Source organism: Nycticebus coucang, chromosome 2 (assembly GCF_027406575.1).
Source record: "Nycticebus coucang isolate mNycCou1 chromosome 2, mNycCou1.pri, whole genome shotgun sequence".
In the NCBI taxonomy this organism is placed as follows: Eukaryota; Metazoa; Chordata; class Mammalia; order Primates; family Lorisidae; genus Nycticebus; species Nycticebus coucang.
Window position 1 is genome coordinate 174,605,037 of NC_069781.1, and position 24,630 is coordinate 174,629,666.

General features: G+C 40.9%; 1 protein-coding gene across 3 annotated transcripts in view; it reads right to left on the reverse strand.

Moving 5' to 3' along the window:
* The window catches only part of ADAMTS18 (ADAM metallopeptidase with thrombospondin type 1 motif 18), a 126,992-nt gene that overhangs the window by 37,639 nt on the left and 64,723 nt on the right, over positions 1–24,630 (reverse strand). For all 3 annotated transcript variants that reach the window (XM_053608701.1, XM_053608697.1, XM_053608699.1), the window contains 7 exons: positions 23,937–24,090; positions 15,490–15,585; positions 12,380–12,528; positions 5,905–6,077; positions 2,468–2,598; positions 1,553–1,676; positions 387–631 (listed from right to left, as the gene is read on the reverse strand). In XM_053608701.1, the coding sequence (XP_053464676.1) occupies positions 387–631; positions 1,553–1,676; positions 2,468–2,598; positions 5,905–6,077; positions 12,380–12,528; positions 15,490–15,585; positions 23,937–24,090 (1,072 nt within the window). The remainder of the gene's footprint in view (positions 1–386; positions 632–1,552; positions 1,677–2,467; positions 2,599–5,904; positions 6,078–12,379; positions 12,529–15,489; positions 15,586–23,936; positions 24,091–24,630) is intronic.

A 24,630-nucleotide genomic window follows, 5' to 3' on the forward strand; every position in this document is an offset into this window, starting at 1 on the left:
TCAATATTATGTTGAGACTTACAGATTAACAACAGTGTACACATCTGAGAGAAGAACTCAATGAAACTCAAAAAGGCGATTCAGTGGGTGTGTTAAGTTCCCACCTGATAGGTACAATGTGTAGGTAAATAGCATGCTTCCTGGGTGAAGGTCACAACTACAACTCAGACTTCACTTTACAAATGTAAAACGATGCAACCTCATCGTATCTCCCATTAATCTGATTTTTTTTTTTAAATTAGCCTATTAGGAAATGCATTTGAACTAGAAGGATTGGACTTTTGTAAGCTACCTCAAATTGAAATCCTCTTTGTACACAGAGCAATAAGCATTGCTACACTATACAGCAAAGAGCACTGAGAAATGAGTAAACAGAAGTGGCTTACTTCAAAGACCAGTGTCTCATTTGTAGGTCCTGGTGCATATAGACGTTCTGGGCGGTTGAGAGAGCGTTGGTACTCAAACGTGGTCCCAGCAAAGGGGAACTCCCCAGGCCAGTCAATGCTCCAACCCCCAGTGAGGTAATACTTCTGACTGAGGCTTCGGACTGCGAGGTAACTGGAAGAGACCTGCAGCTCTTGGATCTCAATGCTCCAGGCCCCGGCAGGAACGATGACCACTGGATAATATTCTAAATGGAAAGAAGAGAACACCTACATATCCCACACTGCATTGGAGAAGGGGGACTAGAAATGCCCAGAAACATATATTGCCCATTTCAATATAGTAAGGCTTTTGAATTATTAACTGATATTCATTCTTACTCTACAAAGTAATCAATTATTTCATTTTCCAAGTGGTAAGAACACCAGACATAGAAAACGTATGTGGCTTTTCTGAAGTCTCACCAAGCATGTTCATGTGGACAGGAGAAATGTTCTTCTTCTTAGACAAATGAAGGCCACAAAATCCAAGGACACTTTTTTTTTTTGTCTTCTAAGGGGTCCTCAAACTGCGGCCCATGGGCCACATAAGGCGGTGTGATTGTATTTGTTCCCATTTTGTTTTTTTACTTCAAAATAAGATATGTGCAGTGTGCATAGGAATTTGTTCATAGTTTTTTTTTTTTTTAAACTATAGTCCGGCCCTCCAATGGTCTGAGGGACAGTGAATTGGCCCCCTGTTTAAAAAGTTTGAGGATGCCTGATCTAGAGCCATGTATGCTCAACAGTGATATTCAGAAACTAGGGCTCAAAAGTTGAATTTTACTCAAATGCACTTAGATAACTGCCGCAAATATTCAGTTGATACCGATCATCTATGTTTCACAGTAAGTTTCTTTGCTTCATAAATGCATGTGAGGCATGCGTAGGGACTGGTTGGCAAGTTAAAACTACAAAGTAGGAAAGCATTTATTCAACACATTTCTGAGATGTAACACATTGATGAAACTCCTTGTATCTCTTGTACAAGTTGACAAGAGCCATCATCACTAGTGTGTTAGGGAAACTACTAAAAGGTTCAACCAGATGGAAGGTGACTCAAAGGTGTTCAGAAGCAAAAGTTCTGTTTCACTAATGAATGAGAATAATGGAACAGCAGAATCTCTTACCATTTGCTTTATTCTGGTTGAGGTATAGGCCTTTATAAAACTTGCAAGTCGAATTATCACCTTTGCAAACACCACATGCATCTGAAACAGCTTTAGAGCCAAGTTCATGATCACATCCTACTGGCTGTGACCAAAAAAAAAAAAAAAAAAAGTGAGAAAATCACAGATTAGAAAACCAATAGAAATGGCTAAGCATAACTAAGAGGTATGTAATTTTCTGTATTTATAGAACATTCAAGAGGCCATACAGCTTATGGTTTAACAGCACAGTCTCAAGTTTGACGGAGTGGGGATTCAAATCCCTCCTCTACTTTTGTCAGATGTATGACTGGGCAAGTTCATAACTTAATCTAAGTCTTAGACTCTTCATCTGTGATACTAGAGTAAGAAGTTACCATTGCTACTAATGTCAGGTGAGCTCATTCAGGCCAATTCTATGACTGACCCATCAAAATGTTGGACCATATACATGTGAACACGCACGCACACACGCACTCTTAAAAGATCAACAAACTTAAATCAAATTAAAATGGAAGAGAAAGTGAGTACTCACAGAAAAAGGAAAATAGGAATAGTATCTCAAAATACATCGGTGAGGTTCTAATGTTATTTACAATAATCTTTTTTAATTTTTTACCACTATTATATAAAGTAGGATATGTCATCATTTCCATTCTACATATAAATAAAAATGAAGTAAAAGAGAAACTAAAATAATTGGACAGAAGTCATACAAAAATTAAGCTGGAGAATTCAGACATGGTGCCTACGTCCAAGTGAAACATTTTGCCCTTTTTCTCAGGCCACCTGCTCTTCTTCTGACATAGACTATCTCACAACACTCCTTCCAGTACCCATTTGATATGAAGAAACACAAGCATGCTCATATACCCCAAAGCAGAAATGTTCTCTTACTTCACAAATCCCATCAATACAAACGTCATTTTTGTTCGGGGAGCAAGGGGTTCCATCTTTCACTTTGCCAGACATTGCAAAAAAGAATTCAAAGTTCTCAGCCTTGCAGTACAGTTTACATCGATCTTCCTCTAGAAGCAAAGAGATGAAAGGAGGACACGGTCAAGAGGAAACAGTCAGGAAAATGATGTGTCCACCAAAAGGATGAATTACATTTACATAGAAAGTGATCATCATCAAAATGGAAAGTGCTATGTTACTTGTATATGTGCACACATGGGTGTGCACCAATAAGCATATTCTTAATGTGGCTTTTCAGAGTATGAATCCCGTTTAACAATCCATATAAAAGTGATTTAGTATTAACACAGAACACTTTGTTTTTTTAATCCTTAGAAATAGTCATCATACACACGATTGGTAGGTTGTGTACTGAGCCTCCCTGAATAATGACTATTTTAAGCTTCATAGGTCCCTATGTAACAAAGGGGTTTTGCTGTGCTCCAGTAAAAGTTTATTCAATAATAAAAAAGATGAAATTTGGCCCAGAGGCCATAGGTGGAGGACCCTGATTTAGGACATGGATTACTTTAGGTACTTATTGAATCCATTAAGAGGAAAGGTGATAGGTGCTTTGGAAAAAAGGCATACAGTCAGTAATGTTCATAAAATACGTAGATAAGAATCCTATCATAAAAATAAAGAGGAAGCGGATAAACTTATCCTGAACACTAAAAAGTAACTTTTATTGACCCATAAATCCATGACTAGTTTCTGGTATCAGAGGCAAAAAGAAAAAAATGTATTGATAGAGTTCTTATTATCAGAAAGGAGTTACTGTGACAATTTCTCCATAGAAAGAGCTCTTCTTGGCCAGGAATCCCAGATTACATTTCTCACATGAGACCTCATGTGGGCGACATTGAATGATATCCCTAACAACAGTCCAACAACAAATGTGCAAACAGTTTACAGATAGCTGTGCTTCATAACACCCCCAAAGTTAAAATTTAAATGTAAAAAAAATTCAATTATTATGATCCAAATTTGCAGATGTGTGAATAGATTAAACATATCTCATCTACAAATTTTTGCAAACAGCAAGTTAATTTAATGATTCTCTTAAATATTTACATGTGAGATTACAGAACCAGATTTCCTTTGTCCATTATTCGTAAGGATTAATAAATTCCAGAAAGCTGGTTTTCCAGCATGGATTTTTGGAGGAGCTTATGAACAAGTCCACCAAAAACACAGAAGAAAAGAACAAAGAAAAAGCCCACTGTTGTGGGATAAAACAGTCTACATTTATGAATAAAGCCTGCCTTTATTCTTCCTAACGTCACAAAACCTGCAAATCACGGTCTCCTCCAATGTAAGCATCACAGAAGACAAACAGGGACCAAGAGGCCTTAACTTTTCTCTCTCCCTCCAAGAGGATGTGAGCTCTTAAGGCTGAGGTCTGTGTTTATTCAATGTACTAGCCAGCATAGTGTCTCCTATACAAGAAGAGCTCAGTAAACACCTATCATGTGAATGAATGAAAATGCATGACCCCTACTTAGTGAAAACTGTACCAAAATTAGTGAAAGAACTTCGCAACCAGAAAGTATTTTCCTAGTTACAAAACTTATTTAACTCTCTCCCTATGCATTCGACGTAGACACTATGGAAAGGGGGAAAACAGGACAGATATCTATAAACATTATATTTGAATGAGAAAGGTAATGTGGGAAAGTCCAGGAAGCCAAAGAAAAGAACAGAAGAAGAAGTGGAAGGGAGGACAGCAAAGTCTTTGAGAAAAAACCAGAGATAAGATGTGTGAGGTTGCGGAATATACAACCAAGAGGAAACAAATCTCCAATGGTGGACCACAGCTATTCCCACTGCTTATTAGAACCTGCCTATCACAGCCTTCTAGGTCACTACTCCTTTCCTCGTAGAATGCCTCTAGTAATGGAGAATGTACCACCTACAAAGGGAACATATTTCCATTTTTGACAGTTACTATTTACTTATTCATTCATTTCGAATGTTATCGCTATTAAATAAATACATACCAAGCTTAAGTCTTAGAGAAACAAGAATGTTCAGGATAGACAACTGCTTAGTCCTTGGGGGGAACGTTAATCCTCATGGAGACAAAGGTAACAGTAAAAGAGTGGATAAAAACACATTTATGCCTTGAGAAGCCTTATGAAGCATAAAGTAGGGCAGTGGTCCTCAACCTTCCTAATACTGTGATGTATTTTCACTGTTACAAAGGGGTCGCGACCCACGGGTTGAGAACCGCTGAAGTAGGGTTTAGAGAGTGGCAGGAAGAAAGGATATTTTGAAAGGCTTGCAAGCAAAGTCTCTTCAAAGAAATAATACGGCTAGGAAGTTACTAGGCTTTATATTAATTCTGTTCTCTGAAGCAATTTCGTATAAATCAAAAACGCCTTTCTTTGAATTTTTGAATGTAACTGCTTTATTTCCTAGAGCAACTGTCCATAGGTCCCTTATTACTTTCTCTTAAGACACAGCTTTTAGAATTTTCACGTCTGCCTCCACCTGTGCTTTGGACACTCATGACTCAAAACCACATCAATGATTCTGAAATGGGTGGGCCGGCCTCTCTTTTGATTCGGAGGCTCTGCTTCTTATAGTGATGTTTCTAACTATATTAACTTCCTTTATGGTGATTGATGATATAGGTTCATTTTGAGTTTCTGCACAGGAACAGTTCATGAATTGTCATGAAATTTAGTCTTTTCCCATTTGCATGTGTGCAGTTGGGATCCCCGTGTCTCCTTTTCCAAGGGAGCATGGTTAAGTTTGCTATATTAAGTGACAGCTTATTCTACACAGGCAACAGACACTAAGTTCTCCCGTCGTAACGAAAATCCATAGTTGAGGATTTAGTTAAAAGGAAAACAAATTAGTTGTAAAGTATGAGCCATAACTTTTAAGCCATATAAGTACTAAGAGCCTAGTATTGAGATAATTTTTACTCGTGCTCCTGTGTGTGTGCACACAGGCCCTCTACAAACAGTCTATCCCAGGCCTGTAATTATCCGACATGTCAGTTACTGAGTATCGGGTCCCTACAGGGTATATACGATTTCTTGAGTTTTGGGTCTGGACAATTCATACCAACTTCAGTTAACATCCCCGGGAGACTGAATTACCGAAATGTCAAAGGTAAATTGAGAAAAGTAACTACATTCCAAACACTTGGGCTTGCAGATATAGGAGACAAGGGGTATCTTATGGGAAAAAAAAAAATGTAGAAAAATTAGCAAAACCCATGGGATGAAAAAGTAGGCCAGGAGGGGTATGGGGGAATTGAAACATTGAAACTCTGAGACTCGGGCAGTAATTTCTCCTGTGCTGTTCGTTCCCATTATCACTCACATGGAGACGTATTTATCTGAGGGTCACAGACGCCACATTACCTTCTACTTTTGTATAGGGTTTCCACTGGTAGAACCATCCACGGAAAGGTTTGCTGTTGTATTCCGCACACTGCTGGGCTCGAAAATCCAGGCTATTTTCATTACAAGGGTTAATGTTACACAGCTCATAAACACGGCTCGAACCCGGACAGAACTTGCCGCCATACTGAGGCCTGAAAATACAATGGAAGAACTTTAATGCCGGTGATCAACTTTATTGCTATTAGTCCCATGAAATGACACAAGGAGGCACAATCAAAACAAGAACTGTCACATGTGGGCAGGGGCGCACGTCTGTTACAGGAAAGGACACTCCCTGCATGCAACCGGCTACTCTTCCTGCATCTGTCCTGGACATAACCAGCCAGGGAGACTTTTTTCTCTTTCCTTTCTTTACCACTGCTCATGAACCCTTTGCCTGCAGTGCTCAGAAACAAAATGTGCCAATTGAGGTTTGCAGCGATCACAGCCACCATTATGACATGTCATACTTGGGTCTCTGACTAATCATAATAATTCACCCGAGTCGGTTTCAGTTTCAATATTTTCTATTAATATGTACAACAAAGTAATACACAAACAAAAAAATTAACATCAAACATGAAATGATAAAGCTTTTATCAATAAAAATTTAATAATCCTTTTTTGCATGGTACAACTCAAAACATGGTTCCATGCCAAGTCCAACAAACTTGATGACACTTTGAATTTACTGTACTCCATGTTTAGGGAGGCCGTAAAGTTCATGTGTGTAATTTAAGTAGTTACACTGTGCACACGAACTTTACGGCCACCCTGTGTACTCCCACAAGAATCTGCTATTTGTATAAATTATTTCAGGCACAACTGTGAAAATGTTGAGCAGGAAGCATCTGATGCTTACAGACTCAAGTCAGGTAATGTAACAGTAACGGGGGCCTCAAGATTTGGTTTGGAAAATGGACAATGCCGAAAGGCCACGTTCGCACCAAATGGACATCTTGCGGCAACGCCCACAGGGACAGTCAAAAGGTTAATGACAATTAGCATGTTAGATCCCAGGCCTTCACGATCACTGATTCAGTCTTTACATTCTATTGATTTCCTTGGAAAGAGTATTCTTGACACTCATCCTGTCACCACCTTCACTGGGGAAATCTGTAAATACACCTCAAGAGTTTAATTAATGTGTGCAAGTGTGCTTGGGTGCTACCTACAAACCCCCAACTCCTGATATTCTGGCACCCCAAATCTTCAAACATGGCCTCAACCTACCTCTTGAGCTTTTCTCCCATTTCCTAACACCCGCCATCTTCCTGTACTTAGCCATCCATCTCCTCCTCTCCAAAACGTCAGGACACTGGGGAGTGGGAACAGAATGCACCACTTGCCACGTTCTCCAATCCAGCTTTGTCAGTTGCGGAGATGAAATCCTGATTATTATCTGACCCCCATGCGTTTCATTCTAACTGATTCTAAACTCCAAGAAGAAACATTCTCCTGGTTTTTATCAGCATCATGGCTCTGTAACTTTGCAGGTGGACTTTCCTGCCAAGAACAATGGGAAATGGATTTCCACAGTAGCGAATTCTATTATGATGATAATGGCAAGCTCTTGAGGATCTTGGTAGGCAGATTCCCATCTGCAAAAATCAGAAAGCAAAATAAAGGGAAAAAAGAGCCCAACCATGCTGAAAATGACCAACACCACCCGATCCGGCTTACTCCGTGCAAAAAGCAATTGCTTTTCTTCTTTCCTCCCTTTTTAGAGTTTTCACTAAAGGCTAAAAAACTTAACGACAGTTCACCTTATATAAAAATTAATGCCAACAAGTGATACCAAAGGGGGTGCAGGGTTAATAAATTCATGTGAATAAAATTCCTTGTCTCTCTAGGAAACACAATGAAGCTATAAAACACCCCTGAATTTGCTTCGGCATATTTTATCAAGTCCCTGCTCTAACTGCATGTTAAAATGGATTCAACAGAAATAGGACATGTGACATGGCCAGGATGAGATTTTCATGCTCTTTCTAAACATTCTACAGCAACCACTTAAACATGCAGCAGCCACGGTGATAAATCAAATCCCTACAGGCTTCTGAAATTATCATCTAAACAGCATTTAGAGAAAAATCTGAACGTGTCATATCACAGCCTGGTCATCTTTACAAGGCATACTTAAAATTACTTTCTCTGTTTACGATTTTCTGTCTGAGATCTAACAAGAAACCCGCCTTCGGACTACACACAGTTGATGAAGTGAAAGAAACCAGTGTGTTACTTTTCAACTCCCAGAACTTGTAACACTAAATAAACCTCTGAGCTCTCACAGTCATCTCCTCGTTTCAAAAATTTTTGAATGAAGGTCATCTAGCTAGAAAGATCAAGCTCCACGGTCCTTAGACTCCTTTGCCCAAGGTTTCTTTCCTGCTCTGCTATATGCCTACATTTAACTGAGTGAAGACGCAGGGACAGGCACGGAAAGGCGGAGAGAGAAACAGTTTGACACAACAGGTAGAGACTGGGCCTCTCATGCAGACCCCGCTTTAAATACACTATTCTCCGCCTCTTGCTGGCTTGACACGAGCCGATTTTATTCAACCTTCTCACCTGTCAGCTACAAACAGTTGTGACAATTACCTGTAAAGAATTTAGGGCAGTATCTAGGCCAGCATTAGCACAAATAAACTGTAACTATTTCCAGATCCCTCATACTTTCGTATAAGTGCCAATACTATGCTGCGTCTTATGCGGTCCGATTAGTACCCACTACCTCATTTCATTTGAAATTACAGGATAAGGGGAAAGTGATCAAAAGTAATGATTGATAAGAATCTGGGCTTTTTCATCAAATCTTTAAACACAGGTACATTTTTTTCTGCACCTTCGAAAATGAGTGCTAGGATATATTATCAGAAAATTCTACCGTGATAGCCTTTGCATAAGGAGTTAAGATTAAAAATAAATATGAAAAACAAAAATCTAGGCATATAATTTTATCTTTATATTAGACTACTTATATATGCTTCTGCATAATTCATCAAGTCCTCACTACAAATAGTTACATTGCTTAATCATTAGAATCACCTGGGTATCTCTGTTAAATAATATTATATATTAATATATTTATATATATAGTATTTATATATATTTATACAGATTCCTAAGCCCCTCCCCAGATACACTGGTACAGTGTGATGGGGAAGCAGAAAAGATGTTAAAGGAATGAGATTGTGGGTCGTGATCTACCTCTGACCAGTGTGGGGACCTGAGCAAAGTTGCTGCTGCTGTGAGTGGGACCCTCCTCCTCCCCTGGTCACTCACCTGTGAAACTGGATTAGCTCCCAGGTTTCAACTCATGCGTCAGTTCTAACCAGATAGGGAGCAAATAGCTACACAAGCGTTTTAGAAGGTTCCTGAGGCATAGTAGGGTCAGTAGAAAACAGGGCTTCCATCAATCGATCAATTAAAGTTGTTTACCACATACATGGGAAATAGGAAATAGGGTCCCATTAACTTGGCATTTGCTATTCCAGAACCAAATTACCTTTAGCTTTTTTTTTGAGACAGAGTTTCATTTTGTTTTGCCCTCTGTAGAGTGCTATGGCATCGTAGCTCACAGCAACTTCAAACTCTTGGGCTCAAGCAATCCTCTTGCCTCAGCCTCCCAAGTAGCTGGGCTACAAGCATCTGCCACAACACCTGGCTATTTGTAGAGACAGTGTCCTGCTCAGGCTGGCCTCAAACTTGTGAGCTCAGGCCATCCACCCACTTCTGCCTCCCACAGTGCTAGTATTACAGATGTGACTCACCATGCCTGGCCAACCTTTAGCTCTTTTAAAACACACACAAAATTGAAAGATCATAAATCAGCCAGGGATTTTTTTTTTTTTTTATGAAACAAAGTACTTTCTGGGAAAAAATTATTACATGAAATCAAAACCTCATACTGCTTCTCAGATGAGAAATGAAAATGGTTAGGCTGAGTGATATGAACAGACCCAAGTGCTTAAACTGAAGCAAGAGAGAAACCTGCAACTCGAAACAGTGAGGGGGGAAAACAGTTTTGCTAGAACAAAGTGAAATAAAAACAGAGGGAGAACAGTGAATTCAATCATCTAGGGGCGGCCTACTGTCTACTTGTTTTATTTTCCACTTCACGCAAAAACTGTACCCTGATTATCTTTAATCTTGTTTAAAATGATAAACTGCACCAAGTGGAAATATTTCAGTGATTAATTCTTTTATTAGGCACTTCTAAAATCGCAATATGATACTTCCATGAACAATGCCCTATTATAATGGGAGTTCTCAATCCTACAGATCGGGGAGAGGTTTTAATTTAAATCTCAGGGGCATCATTCATGCAATCTACCAGCAGAGCTATTAAATCAGGTAATCTCTTTCTTTCTTGGGAAAATATCAAAATTGTAAAATGTTGTGATGTATGAAAACCAGATCCATGATCTATGTTTCAAAAACATACAGTAATATGGCAATTTTAACAATTGTATTTAAGACATGGGCGCTACATTCAAAGCATTGGGGGGTCATTTTAATAACCTGGTACAGGCTACAAGTGCACTCCAAGCATCCAACAACTATACCCAGTTACCGGCCCTGATTAAACCAGAGAGCCTCAATCAGAGACGATTTCCCCCCATAGGACAAGTGGCAATGTCTGCAGATATTTGCGGTGGTTGTAATTTGGAGGGTGGGGGGATGGAGAACAATACAGTGGCATTTAGTGGGTCAAGGCCAAGGCTACTTCTAACGTCCTACAAAATACAGAACAAATCCCCCAAAGAATCATCCAGCCCATGTCAACAGTGCTAAAGTTGAAAAGCCCTATTTTAGCCTGAGATATCCCAAGTGGCACCTGATACATGGGCAAAGTACTTCCAAGCCATTCCTTATATTTTAGATTAAAAACCAAATAGCATTTTTATTCAGTTCCAAATGCTGACTTAGAAGATGTCCCAGTTGTCTTTTTTTTTTTTAAATTCCCTTTTGCTCCAGTTCAGGGTTGTCCAACCTACGGCCTGCTGGCCTCCGTGCTAACTTTATGAGGCCCTCTTTTGCTTATCTGCGGTGTTGGGTATCATGAAAAGTATGCCTGGATCCTTTCTTTTGCTAATCATTTTTCATTAGTGTTTGTATATTTCATGTATGGGCCAAGACAATTCTTCTTCCAATGTGTGGCAGAAAAGAAAAAAGGCTGGGCACTCCTGCTGTAGCCTCATCTCAATTTACATATTTATGCAACGCTTACCATGTCCAACCCGTTTAAAAGCATTTTGTAAACATTGACGTAGATCAGTGGTTCTCACCCTTCCTCATGCCACAATGTACTTTCATTGTTAAAAAGGGGTTGCGACCCACAGGTTGAGAACTGCTGACTTAGATGGTGGAGGTTCTATCACCATTATCCCACTTTTATAAGTGAGGATCTGGAGCGGGAAAAGTAAGTTTTCATCCGGCCACACAGCTACGAAGTGCAGAGCCAGGATGCAAACTCGGGCACTGCGTCTAAGTTGTCCAGAGTCTGTGAGTCTGCATTCTTGGTACTACGCTAGCATTCACTTGTGTGGTAGGAGTAAATCCCACCTTCCAAGATCCCATCACATTTTTCTCCATCCATTCTCCAAAGTCCAATGTCATCAGTAACATCTCTGCATCTCCCATCCTCTCAAGTCCAATGACGTTCCCAAAACCATGTCGTTAAGAAGTTGCAGATACATGTTTAGGAGTCTATCTCCAAAACCTGGGTTCTTTCCCTATCACCCTGCCCACTGGGAAACAGACATCTCACACGTTTCATGCGGGAGCTAGAGAGCATCAAAGTGAACATAAAACCATGTTCATGTTCACAGAGCACTGGGTATGGGTCAAAGTCCAGGATGGCTAGACCACAGGGAACTTGTACGTGACCACAGGCCAATTTCAACCCACAGACAATGATTTGATTACTTGTCAGAAGGGTTGTTTTGTTTTTAAAGCAAATTGAATTTGTTGTTAGTATTTTCAAAACTGGGAAATTACACATGCAGCATTTTTTCCTATTTCTGGTTTCTCTTGAAAAGCCAGGCAGATCTGTCAACACCTGTTGATACACATTCCTGCAAGGCAACAATCAGCATACTTTCTCCAGCTCAGCAGCTTGAGAGACACACAAGTTATGCCAGCCAAGCTTCTCTGTGCTGGAATATCGCAAGTATTTGATTGTACGACGACACAACCCTCGTTTAGATCAAGAAAGGAGCTCAGACTATTCCTGGGATTCTTGTAGGTCTGTATCTTCGCACACAGAATCAATCCTTTGCTGTTTTGTTGTTCCTGCCCCCCATACCTTTCCCCAAGTGCGCATGGCCTTTATGTGCAAAACAGTAAAACCCTGGTCAATGGCCCTTAGAAGAAAACCACACTTAGAATCAGCGTGTTACAAGCTGAAGGTTAACGCGTGACCAAGACCAACTTTCTGTTGGAGCCTTACTTGGGGTTATTGCAGAGTCTCTCCTGATACTTCACTCCTCCACCACATGTCCGGGAACATTCTGACCACTTGGACCAGGCAGACCACTGACCGTGGATGGGGCGGGGCCCCAGCTCCCCAAACTTGACACACTGGCCTTGCCGACACCACTACAAAAGAAAGTGTCACATGGTTCCTGTTAGAGACCCCCCAACCCCCGGAGAAAGCCCCAGAGAAGCGAACATTCTCCTAGCAATAGAAAAAAAAATTAAAAAACAAGTATCTTGGACAAAAGGAAAACACAACTTGATAGAGTCCTTTCCCTGCTGGGCTTTATAAACACAAAGTTACTCTGCATTTTCTGCGCACATTTTGAAAGACTGACAGCTAGAAAAAAAGTGGCTTCTGAGTCTGTTTTCAACAGGCTGAGTATTACACGCTCTGTGAGGTGAAACGTTCAAATAAGATTCCACCTAACAGCGAAGGCCGCACAGATCAAGTTTCAAGGCAGCCTCCCTTGTCACTTAGAGGCAATGCTACCTAAAGAACGATCTGGAGCATTCCTTCAAAGAGAAACCATTTTTAGGATAGTAACACAACTTATCTGTTGGTTTGAATGACGATCTCATCGTCTGAACACATCTAAGCACATATGCCTTATATTTTCCCTGACTCCAAACCACCATTACAGGGCATTTCTTTGAAAACTGAATAACTTCCAGTCTGCACAAATGCACTCTTCACATAACCTCCTTCGTTATTTTGTGTATATTAAAGGTCCCTTCTTCAGACTCTATGCCGGCTTTGCACTCTTTCTTTTGTCTTCGATGAATTAACTCTAGGCCTTTCACTTGCCTGTGATCTGCACAAGCGAGGGGGAGAGCTATTTTCTGAACTAACCTTTCCATTTAGGTCTCCTTTGTAATAATAAATTCCAGGCTGCTGGTCGTCTCTCTCTTGGGGGTTGCATTAGACTCTGGTAGTGTTGGTTTTTTCCTGCGGGGGCTTTTATTATGAGCAAGTTATGCATGAGTTAGCATAACTCTTTCCTAAAAGCTTCTGCAATTAGATCCAAAAGTTTGGAGTTTGGATCATGCCAGCTTTTAAGGAGGGGTTGGGGGTTTGGTTACAAGATTATGGGAAGCGTGTTTGACTTTCAAATCTTCAGTTTTCCCCCATGATACCTTTGGCTCTGTGGCTGTTTATTGTGTGGCTTGGTTGTGAGTGTTTTTTGTCTAGGTTAAGATACTGCTTCCTTTCTGCAAATTACTGCCATGTGCTGATTAATTCTTCTGTTTCTAAGTTTTGTTTTCCCTGGATTAATTGCCAGTTCAGAGTTTATACAAAATCACGAAACATGGTTAAGCATTTTGGGGGCAAAAGCAATAGGTCATTTAAGGATTTTGTCCACCATATGCACGCATGTTCCCTACCAGGGATTACAGGGTCTCTGTGGGACTAAACTCAAGGGCTGAGACAAAATAAAAATAATAATAACAGCAGCCAACAACAGGCATAAAAACAGCAGCAGTTACGGCTTATTAAGTGGCTTCTATATGTCAAAAATGGTACACAGAACTTCACATGCAATATCTCATATCATCCTTGCAAAGCATTTAGGAGTTAAAAACTATTTTCTGGATGAGAGCAATTCATCAAAGAAATACTAACTACCCGGCTCAGAGTCACGCAAACTACCCAGATAAAGCTACCCCAATAGCTACAAAAGTAGCAGAGACCGGATTTAACTCAATTTCCAAAGCTCCTATGGGGGAACACTCGATTTCTCGTCTCAAATTACCGACCAATGATCTTAATTCTAGTCTAATTTTGGTTTTGGAAATGTATTTCCCACTAACTCAGGTATTAGGTGAGTTGCTGACTGACTGTCTTCCTCTTGCTTTTCTTTCTTTCTTTCATTTTCTTTTTTTTCCTGAGAAAGTCTCACTCTGCCACCCTGGGTAGAGTGCCATGGCATCATAGGTCACAGCAACCTCCAACTTTTGGGCTCAATCTTCTTGCCTCAGCCTCCTGAGAACCAGGTGCCCGCCACAACAACTGACTAGTTTTTTTATTTTTAGTAGACAGGGGTTTCGCTCTTGCTCAGGCTGGTCTCAAACTCCTGAGCTCAAGCCACCCACCTGCCTTGACCTCCTTCTCAGTTTTCAATCAGTGTAGAAATCAGGAATAGATAAGAAAATACACGCAGACACGCATACATCCACCGTGTATATATAAAACTAAACAAATAAAATGCAAATACGAAATATGTACACATAGCATTTTATCCATCTTTCCCTAGGTACATATTTACAGTGCTACTGTAAATAGCCATGGCCTGAGCCAGTACCTCTTAGGAAAGAGCATGCACAGACCTTCCTTCCCTTGCATGCATATCTCTAGATAAAAGTACGAGGCTTTGATGTCCCCGCCTATCTGCTGAGTATTCACAGGATAAACATGGCTGAAAGATAAAGGCACCCAAGAATAAAGAGAAAGGACTCAAGTGGGTTTCAGGTACAGCAGACCCAAGAAAACACTCGACAAGCTCTGTGCCAGACACTCCAGACATAACCAGGAGCGTCCTTCATTCAAATCATAGCGATCACCCATCACGGAGATGGTTCTTAGGGCTAAAGATGCTCCCTGCAAAAAGACCTTAGAGTACCAGCTAGATGGAGACGTTTCTTACCCCTTAATGGGACAGTCACTGTAAGTGATGGGGATCTATGTCAGAAACTCAACGATGAGGTCACAGGAGGCCTTAGTCTAGAGGGACAGTCATTTCCTTATTACTCATGGGAACTTGTGCTTCCTGAGACTTTTACATCTTGCACCAAGTTTCAAAGGCAAATGGTAAACAATGAAGGCTATTAGCTCATTGAATCATTCCGAGGCAACCCTCCTCTAGAAAAGGAAAGCAAAGAAACAAAAAAAGTCTTCTTAAACAATTGAGCTAACTGGGTTCTATGGAGATTTTTTAATCACTGCAAAATAATTCTGCTTCATTCAAAGAGAAGCCAGAACGTGCACGCAGCCAAGGCTCCCCATCTCAAGGTCACACTACAGATAGTTTGCTTTCTGGGCCTTATTAAGTTTTCAAGGCCAGAGACTAACGAGTACCAGTTTACCATACTCAAGCCACAAACGGTCCCCTCCGCCGCAGGCAGAAACTTGGTCTCACATCTGTGGCCCACTCGGTGACACCAAAGGGATTTGCAGATGTCCTGAAAGGGAAGAAGGGTCTGGTGAGGGTGACAATAAAATAAAATCGAACGCATTCAATATGTCTGTATCCAATATCGTATTTTGTGGGGGATTAAAGGAGACAAATCATCAGAAAGTAGAGACGAGTAAAGATGGTTGTTCCAAGGTAACATGTTCTAGTAAGGACCTAGGCAGGAAGTTTCTAAAGTACCCAGATTACTGCAAGTGGCTTAGAGGTAGCAACAATTAGTTTAACAAACACTTGACTTGGAAATAAGAGATTTGATTTCTAATGATAATAATAATAACTCATGTAAGAAAATAGACAAAAATGGGAATCTGGCAGTCTGACTTGAATCCATGGGCATGTTATAGAATCCCTTTAAGTTACAGTTTCCTCACCTGCAAAATAGTGATAAGATTAGCCCTCGATGCTATAAAAATTGCGTTCAAGGACCAATGAGGAAATAGACACAAAGTGATGATTTTGCCTGGTGCTTGCAGCTCCCCCAAATAGTGGCCGTCATCATTATTGTTGCTCCCTTCTTTGTCTTTATGGCAATTTTCAAGCATTTACCCTAGACCTAGGAAATAATGGCCCTCAAGATGTCCCAGGAATCTGTGGATTTGTGATACTACACAGCACAGGAGAATCAAAGTTGCTGATGCAATTGAGGTCAGTAATGCACTGACCTTGAGATGAAGAAGCTGTCCCGCATTCCCCAGATGGATCCAGTATATTGTGAAGGAAAGAGGAAGACAAAACCGGAGAAATGACACCTTGAGCAAGAGGCAGCAGGATGCTGGTGGTGTTGAAGACCGATGAAGGAGCCGTGAGCTAGGGAATGCAGGAAGCTTCCAGAAGCTGGAAATGGCAACCCAAATCCCTTTTCCCATAAAACCTCCCAAAGAAATACAATTCTGCGGACATCTTGACTTTAGCCATTTCAAATGTCTACCTCCACAACTCTTAAGGTCATAAAGTACATTCTTTAAGTCACACTGTATTTGTGTAGATGTATTGCAGTACTGATAGGAAGCTAATGCTACCATTTTTGTGGCAGCAACTAAACACATTGCTCATCTAAACTCATTTAGCTGAGGAAACTGAGCAAGCTACTGACACTTTTGAAGCTGTCAAGACACACAGCTGGCTGGTGACAAAGGCAGCATTCCAAATGGCTTTATTTTAGAATCTGATAACTTGGCCTCTACCCTGATCTGGATCTGCCATCAAATGCCAGCGCTCTCCATTTTAAGGTTACAATACAAATAATTTGATTTCTGTGCCTATCATGTTTCCAGGGCTAAAAACTAACAAGTATGCAGTTGACCGTCCTCAAGCCACAAATGGTCCCATCTGTCAGAGGCATAAACTTGGTCTCACATCTGTGGCCCACCCCATGGCCCAATGGTGATTTGCAAATGTCCTGAAGACTCTATACTACTGACGCCACTGCTCCCGCTCTAGAAGGTAAGGGGACTGAACCCTGAACCAGGTTACTTCCAGCTCAAACAGTTACTGTTACTAGTCAGAAGTAGGTCACTAACAGAATATCGTGAAACACTGCAAGGTCAAAGTGATTCCATGGTGTCCTTCCCATTCTATTTGCTAAGGAAGGAATGTGAACAAATAACATTTGAAGGAAAATATTATCAACCACGGAGGGGAAAAAAGTGACTTTGGTGGTTACCTATTGTAACCCTGAATATCAATTAATCAGGCACCCAATTCACCAGGCATTCCACTTAATATAGATTTTACAGTTAGAAAACATGGCAAGAACATACTTAGAAACATTTCTCTCTCTCTCTTAGAGATTTCACAGGACTAAGGGAAGAAACCAGAGATATATACAGGAATTTACATCTTGTACACTATAAAATTCTTCCCCCCACAAGAGGACAAAAGAATATTGAGGGTACTGCTTAGAAATCCTACCACCATCAGCAGTTCCACATGGGGACACCCATATCTGCAGATCTCTAGACAGCTCATAAAGACAGAATAGATACATCTTTCTCCAGGAACTTGCCACTGACATTAGTAGAGAACAGGAAGCAGCCTTCCCACAAACTGAATCCAGGCTGTCATCTCCGTGTGTTGCCCTTTTGAGTCACCATGGGTTTGAGTGGAACAAATGCACATGGTCTGTGTCAAACTAGAGGAATGAGAGGTAGCCGTTGGAACAATTAAAACTACACTTAGAACAGCTTTCAAAATTAAGCTGTTTCTCTTCTGGCACCTAGGAGAAAGCCGTCACCCATGTGCACTGCCCACGTGGCAAGCACCAAAATGGCCCCAGAGAAGACCAAAGGGAAGAGGCCGAGATGCCTCAGTCAATGCCAAACCACCAGGCCAAGAGAAGGGGCAGCTGAAGAAGACCAGGAAAACAAAGCAAAGCAAAACAAAACAATGTGGGGATTCCAGAATGAACCAAGACAGGCTGTATGGACACATTATCCCCTCTGTGGTGAAGTACAGAAGTCAAGTGTGATTATACCCAACTACATGCTTTGACGACCACGAAAGCCCTCAGAGAACGCTCCCTTTGAAAATAAATAGAAATGGGAATTCGCACTTTTTTCCTTTTTTTTTTTTTTTTGCTTCTACCTCTTTTTTCTAGCATTTCGACTAATTTTTCCTTATCTGTAATTCCATGGACTTAACTCATAATGTAAGGGGAGAGGAAATAACCACAGAGACTGCAAGGTTTCATGTGGCCCAGATATGATTGTTTTGGAACTGGACAATACTTTAAGAAAAGAGTCTAAACAGTGTCCATAATTCTGTCTTGGCCCCTACTGGCCACGTTCTCCAGTTGTATTCCACAGGGCGCATGCCTCTTCAAATAAAACATGACAAGCTGAAAATGTTCATGGCTTTTGACAATCAAATTGTATAAAGCCTCTCAAACTTAACACATCCAAAGTGAAATTCTTGGTCTGACCCCCCAAACCTGCCCCATGTTCCACCTTCCCCATTTCACTGTTTGATGCCTCCATACTTCCAGCAGGTCCAGCCCCATCCCTGGGCGCCATCTTCAATTCCTTTTCTTTCTTTCTATGTTTTACTGGCAGACCCACCTTCACGAACCACCGGCTTTACTTTCCCCTCATCCCCACTCAGGTTATTCCCAACGCACCTGTAGAAGCTGCATTACCCAAGATGATAGCTACTTGTAACTTGTAAGAATTGAACTTAAATGACTTAAAATTAAATTTTCACGTCCTCCGTCACGCTGGTCACATTTCTGGTTCAAATGTTCCTAGTGGCCATCACATTGTATGAGAGATAACATTTCCATCAGTACAGACAGTGCTAATGGACTGAGCTAAAGAGATCCCTCCAGATCCACGTCACTTCTCTGCTCTAAACCTTGCCTTCTCAGGACACCAGGAGAAAATCCAGAGTCCTGATCACCACCTCTCAAGCCCTGTGTCGCCAACCTCCCTTTATCTCTCCACCATGTCTCTTACCAGCACCTACCTCGCTCACTCTCGGGTAGCTACACAGCTTCCTGCAGCTCTGCACACACCTCAGCTTGCTCCAAACTCAGGTCTCTGATCTGGCTATTCCTCTTCCTCAGTTATCAGAACACTCAAATCTTGCTCACTGCCTTCAATCTTTGCCTAAATTTCACCTCCTGTGAGCTCCCTTTTAAAACATTGAATCAGTTGAGTCTTTAAATGATTGGGTTAGCTCGAGAGTCCTGTCTTCCAGTTCTGAGATTCCAGAACTCCATGTTCTAATCCAGGCGTCCTCCAACTTTTTTAACAGGGGGCCAATTCACTGTCCCTCAGACCATTGGAGGGCCGGACTATAGTTAAAAAAATATATATGAACAAATTCCTATGCACACTGCACAAATCTTATTTTGAAGTAAAAAACAAAACGGGAACAAATACAATTCACATTGCTTCATGTGGCCCACAGGCCACAGTTTGAGGACGCCTGTTCTAATCTCTTGCTGAGACTCTCTACTGTGTTTTGAAACCCCCTTGAATGCCTCAACTGCAACTTAGACTTTGGACTTTCCCTTACAACACAAATAATGTAACCTGATCATATGTATCCTCATATTAACCCAAAATGAGAAAAAAATTAATCAGCTATCCCCAATGCTCCTTATCCTATTCCAAAGTTTTTAGCCCTAGCAGCTTCATTTACAACACCGTTTACCTGTTTATAAAGATTTTTGTGCTTGTCTTCTCCCTGATTAGGAGAAATACACACTCATCCGACTATCCTGAAAAGAAAAGACTCTCTGCAGTGACGGGCCTGAGAACACATGTAAGAATTAAAATACTATGCAGCTATAAAAAATGATGGAAATTTTATTTCTTTTATGTTTACCTGGATGGAACTGAAACATATTATTTTTAGTATATTATCTTAAGAATGGGGAAAATAGTATCCAATGTACTAAATACTATTATGAAACCAATATATAATCACCTACACATTCATATGAATGACAAAACACAACTATAGTGCAGAAAGAAGGAAGGAAGAGGAGGGAAGGGGAAGGAAGAGGAGGGAAGGAGAGGGGAGAGGGCAGGAGGCAGGAGGGTATTTGGTGGGACCTCGCCTAATGTGCACAATGCAATGGTATATTATAAATCTATTAAGACTGGAGTATAAATGTCTGACCACAACAAATACTAAAGTGAGGTGATGGTTATGTTAATCAGCTGTCTATCAAATCAGCACACTGTGTCCCGTAAATGTACACAGTTAGGATTTAATGAAAAAAAATAAATAAAATAAAAAAGAATTAAAATGCCTTCCCTACAGTTTCTATTCAGCTTCAAACTTTCTCAGCAGGTCTATAAACAAACAGTTACCAAACTCCTGCTATGTGATACTACGGGTGCTGGCTACCGAGGTTCCAAGTCAGCTGAGAGAGGATCCATTTGCACAGCTGCTCACTTTGGACTCAGTGAAATGACAAGCATGGAGGTATCTGTCAGAGCCCCTTGGCGTACCCAGGACCGCGTAGAGAATGGCACCCATTCACTCGCTGTGTCAGTCAGCATCTCCCAAGTGTGTAATAATCAGATATAAGCAAGTGGATGGTCTCAGTTGATGTACAGTTGACCTTCCCGTAAGTCCATCCACATACCATGGAACCACTATCTAGATTAGCAACTGACTTTCTAGAACACTTTGGAAGGGAACAGAGATCAAGTTTAATGAAGACACGTTAAACCGCAGACATGGGGTACTTGAGGCTGGGAAGGAAAGGGAAGAAAAAGAGCCAGCCTCAGACTCTCAGACAAGGCTGGTACTGCGGGAGAACAGTCAGGTGTGACACTGGTGGTGACACTAAAGACATAAGAGGAGCGAGAAAAAATGCTCATCATTTACTAAGTGATGTGACGATACCGAGAAATTAATGCTCCCAAGTTTATCAGGGAAGAACTATTAATATCTTCACCTTACAAACGAGGACATTAAGGCTGCGGGATGATGAGCAAATTGCCCAAGTTTCTAGGAAGTGGTGGAATAAGGTCTACCTAACTCCACAATCCAGAGATACCCACGTGCACACACATGTATGCATGAGTGTGTGTTTAAAACTGTAGAATGTCTCACTCCGTGCTTCTCAACCTTGAGAGTGCATCAAAGTCACCTAGAGCTCTCGCTGGAGTACAGGTTGCTGGGGCCTGTCCCCAAATGCTCTTATTTCGTAGGCCTGAGTACTCAGACCTCTAGCAAGTTCCAACTGATGCTGATACATTGCAGCTACTGGTTGGAGAGGATGCTTTTGCTTTGAGAATTGGTTTCTTTGTCCCTGTTGTTCTCTTAACCACTGTGCAAAGCTGCTTTTCTAGGAGGCATTGGGGAGGGGGGTAAAACAAAGAAGAAAAGGGAGAAAAAGAAAGAAAAAGCTGTGATAGAACAGTAAAGGCTGTGAAGACAAATTTCATCTCTCTCCTGTGTTGCCAGAGCTGGTCTAAACCATTCGCACTGGACAGGAAGAAGAGGAGATATTGTTGTTTTTGGCAGCCACTTCTCCTTAGGGCCTGACACTACATGTGTTCCTCAGAGGTGTGCCTGTGGGTTCAAGTCGTAAGTAGGTATAGAAGTAAAACCAAACGCCGGAAGGTGGGAGAAAAAAATCCACCTTCAGAAACCCTATCTTTGCCACTTTAGCTCATCATCATCTTAAACCATCTCTCCTAAAAGCAAACCTACCCAGACCTCCAGGTGTTCCTATCTCTGGACTTTTCTTCAACGGATTCAATCTTCTCATCTGGGACTTTCATTTCCTTTCATTCTGTTTCGCAAGGAGGACCATCAACCTGAGATTCTGTCTTTCAAAACTGTGGTGTGGTTCCAGAAATCTATCTATAATTTAGGAATGGTGGTTTAAGCCCTACAAACTTCCTGACACAGAATAGGCCTCCCGCCAATGTTTGTTGAATGCATGTTCCTGAAGAAACGAGAGTAATTTTAGAAACTTCCTTTGTATTTCATAAAAAAAGCACACTCATAACTAATTGTGCATTTGCTGCATAGTAAATGCATAATAAATATTTGATTAATGGATGAGATGATAAATCCTTTCGAATGAAAGTGAACAAGAGGCAAAGTCAGGAGATGAACTTTTTCAACAAAGAAAATGACTACCTACTTCTGCCCAAAGCATCAATTTAATAGGCAAAGAGAGGCCATTATAAATTTGCTTTTTTTTTTTTTTTTTTGTAGAGACAGAGTTTCACTTTATTGCCCTTGGTAGAGTGCCATGGAGTCACACAGCTCACAGCAACCTCCAACTCCTGGGCTAGGTGATTCTCTTGCTTCAGCCGCCCAAGTAGCTGGGACTACCGGCGCCCGCCACAACACCTGGTTATTTTTTGTTGCAATTTGGCCAGGGCCGGATTTGAACCTGCCACCCACGGTATATGGGCTGGTTGCCCTATCCACTGAGCCACAGGTGCCGCCCTAAATATGTTAATTTTTACATTTGATATACCAGCATTTGCCAAAGTAAGGTCCATGTGCCATGGAGAATATACCAAAATAAAAAGAAAATTATTCATGGGGTCGCTGGATAATTTTTTTTCTAACAGTCATGCATTTAAATTGCGTTGGAGAAAATACATAATCCCGTAACAAACCAATGATTGGATATTGTTTCTTAGGACTAGACTTATATTTTCAGTTGCTTTGTGGAAAATCAATAATTAATAAGAATTTAGAGATACAACATAACTCATAAAAGTAGTTTTTAATGACCAAATGTTAATGTTAATAACTGTAGTTTAGGAAACACTTCAGTAGAGTGGAGAAAATTCAGCACCCCATGTGGGTGATTGGTTTCATCCAGATTCTACCACTTAAAAGTTTTCTAGCTGTGGGTGAGTTGCATACATTCTCTAACTCTAGGTGAAAAATAGTGATAATTTGACTTGAGAGGCTTTTGTGAAGACTAAGGTAAAGCAAAATATAATAAATTTCTAAGTAGAAGGACTTACGTGGAGCTGAGGCTCACTTAGCAACTCAGGTGACAGTGAGTGGTGATGGGTAGGGGGCTGGGCGGGGGGATAGACCATGATTGTTGGCGGTGGAGAAAGAGGAATGGTGAGAAAGAAGAAGACACCAGAAATAGGAACTGAGGAAAGGGAGCTGTAAGTCTCCATAATTTCCATGTATCCAGCTACCTAGAACTTCCATACTTCTCTTTAGGTACTGGGAAGCAACCAACTTAAAAATAATTCTACTTTCTAGGGATACTGGGATCATAATATTGTCAGAGCGAGGCAACCCTCGACCAGGCGGAACAAGGTTTCGCTCCTTCCTACAACCTAGACTTTCACATTTTCCCGTTTATCTTTTTTACAATTTTGAATGCCAGACTTAACATACAAATCTTACTCCTATTACCCAAGATATGCCTTGAACTTTTAAACATCATGTCAAAAAAGTTGGCTGGCTAATAACAGTTCTCCTATATTGTACCAGGCAGAAAACGCATGTTGGGGTGGTGGTGGTGATGATTTTAAATGTATTAAATTCAGAAGGAAAATGAATACAAAGAAAACAGAAACAGCAATTAGCAGAAGGGAAAAGCTATTGTTCCCAGATTTACTACCAGGCATAAAGTCTTCACTTCAGGAGAAAGAATTTCCTACAAAGGATGCAGTCAAATCATTTTTATCGCGGGCATGGTCTGTAGGGATAAGTCTGGATAATTCGTTGACAGTAAAATTACCATTTAATTATCAAGCCAAACAACTGACATTGGAGAGATAACCCAGACTCTAACCCTTGGCCTCAGCAAACCAAATGTTTATACTTCTGTTCGGTACACAGACACATTACAGAATCTTAATGTAAGTTTGAAATCACAAGCAAACATACCTTCACGAAACCAAGGCTGCATAACTTGGCTTTTGCTCCAAATTGCCACTTGCACTGTGTGTCAGCATCATAAATCTGTCCCGGTAGTTTGTCTGGATATTTATACTGTCCTGTTTGCTTGGGCTCATCCACTAGACACCTGGCCTGAGGCGTGCTGTAGTGGTAACACATCCTATTAATTACTGTGTAAATCTGCAATCTTTCCACTCAAAACAATACACCCTTCCATGCCTTCATGCAAATACAAATACAGAGCGGTTAGACAAAGTGGTGCATGTTTAAAGCGAAAACCTATGTTTATTCCAAACAGTGAGTCCTGTCTCAGCGGATGGAATACACACGGCCATGAAGGCTTTTTACAGGGTGCGGAACTTCTAGCCATGCTAGTGATCTGGGTTGCAATTTGATCAGAAATGGGTAAAGTCAATGTATTTGAAAAGTCCTCTCAACAGCCTCACTCAGCAATATGTAATAACTTGTACCGAGCATCTACTCTGTGGCAAACATTAGGCTAAGCAATAAAGGTACACAATAAACCAGACAGATAGAGGTCCTGCCTTCATGGAATTTTTATTTAATTAATAATTTGGTTTATTTTATTTATTTATTTATTTTGAGACAGAATCTCACTCTCTTGCCCTGGGTATGGCATCATCAGACCTCACAGCAACCTCAAACTCCTGGGCTCAAGAGA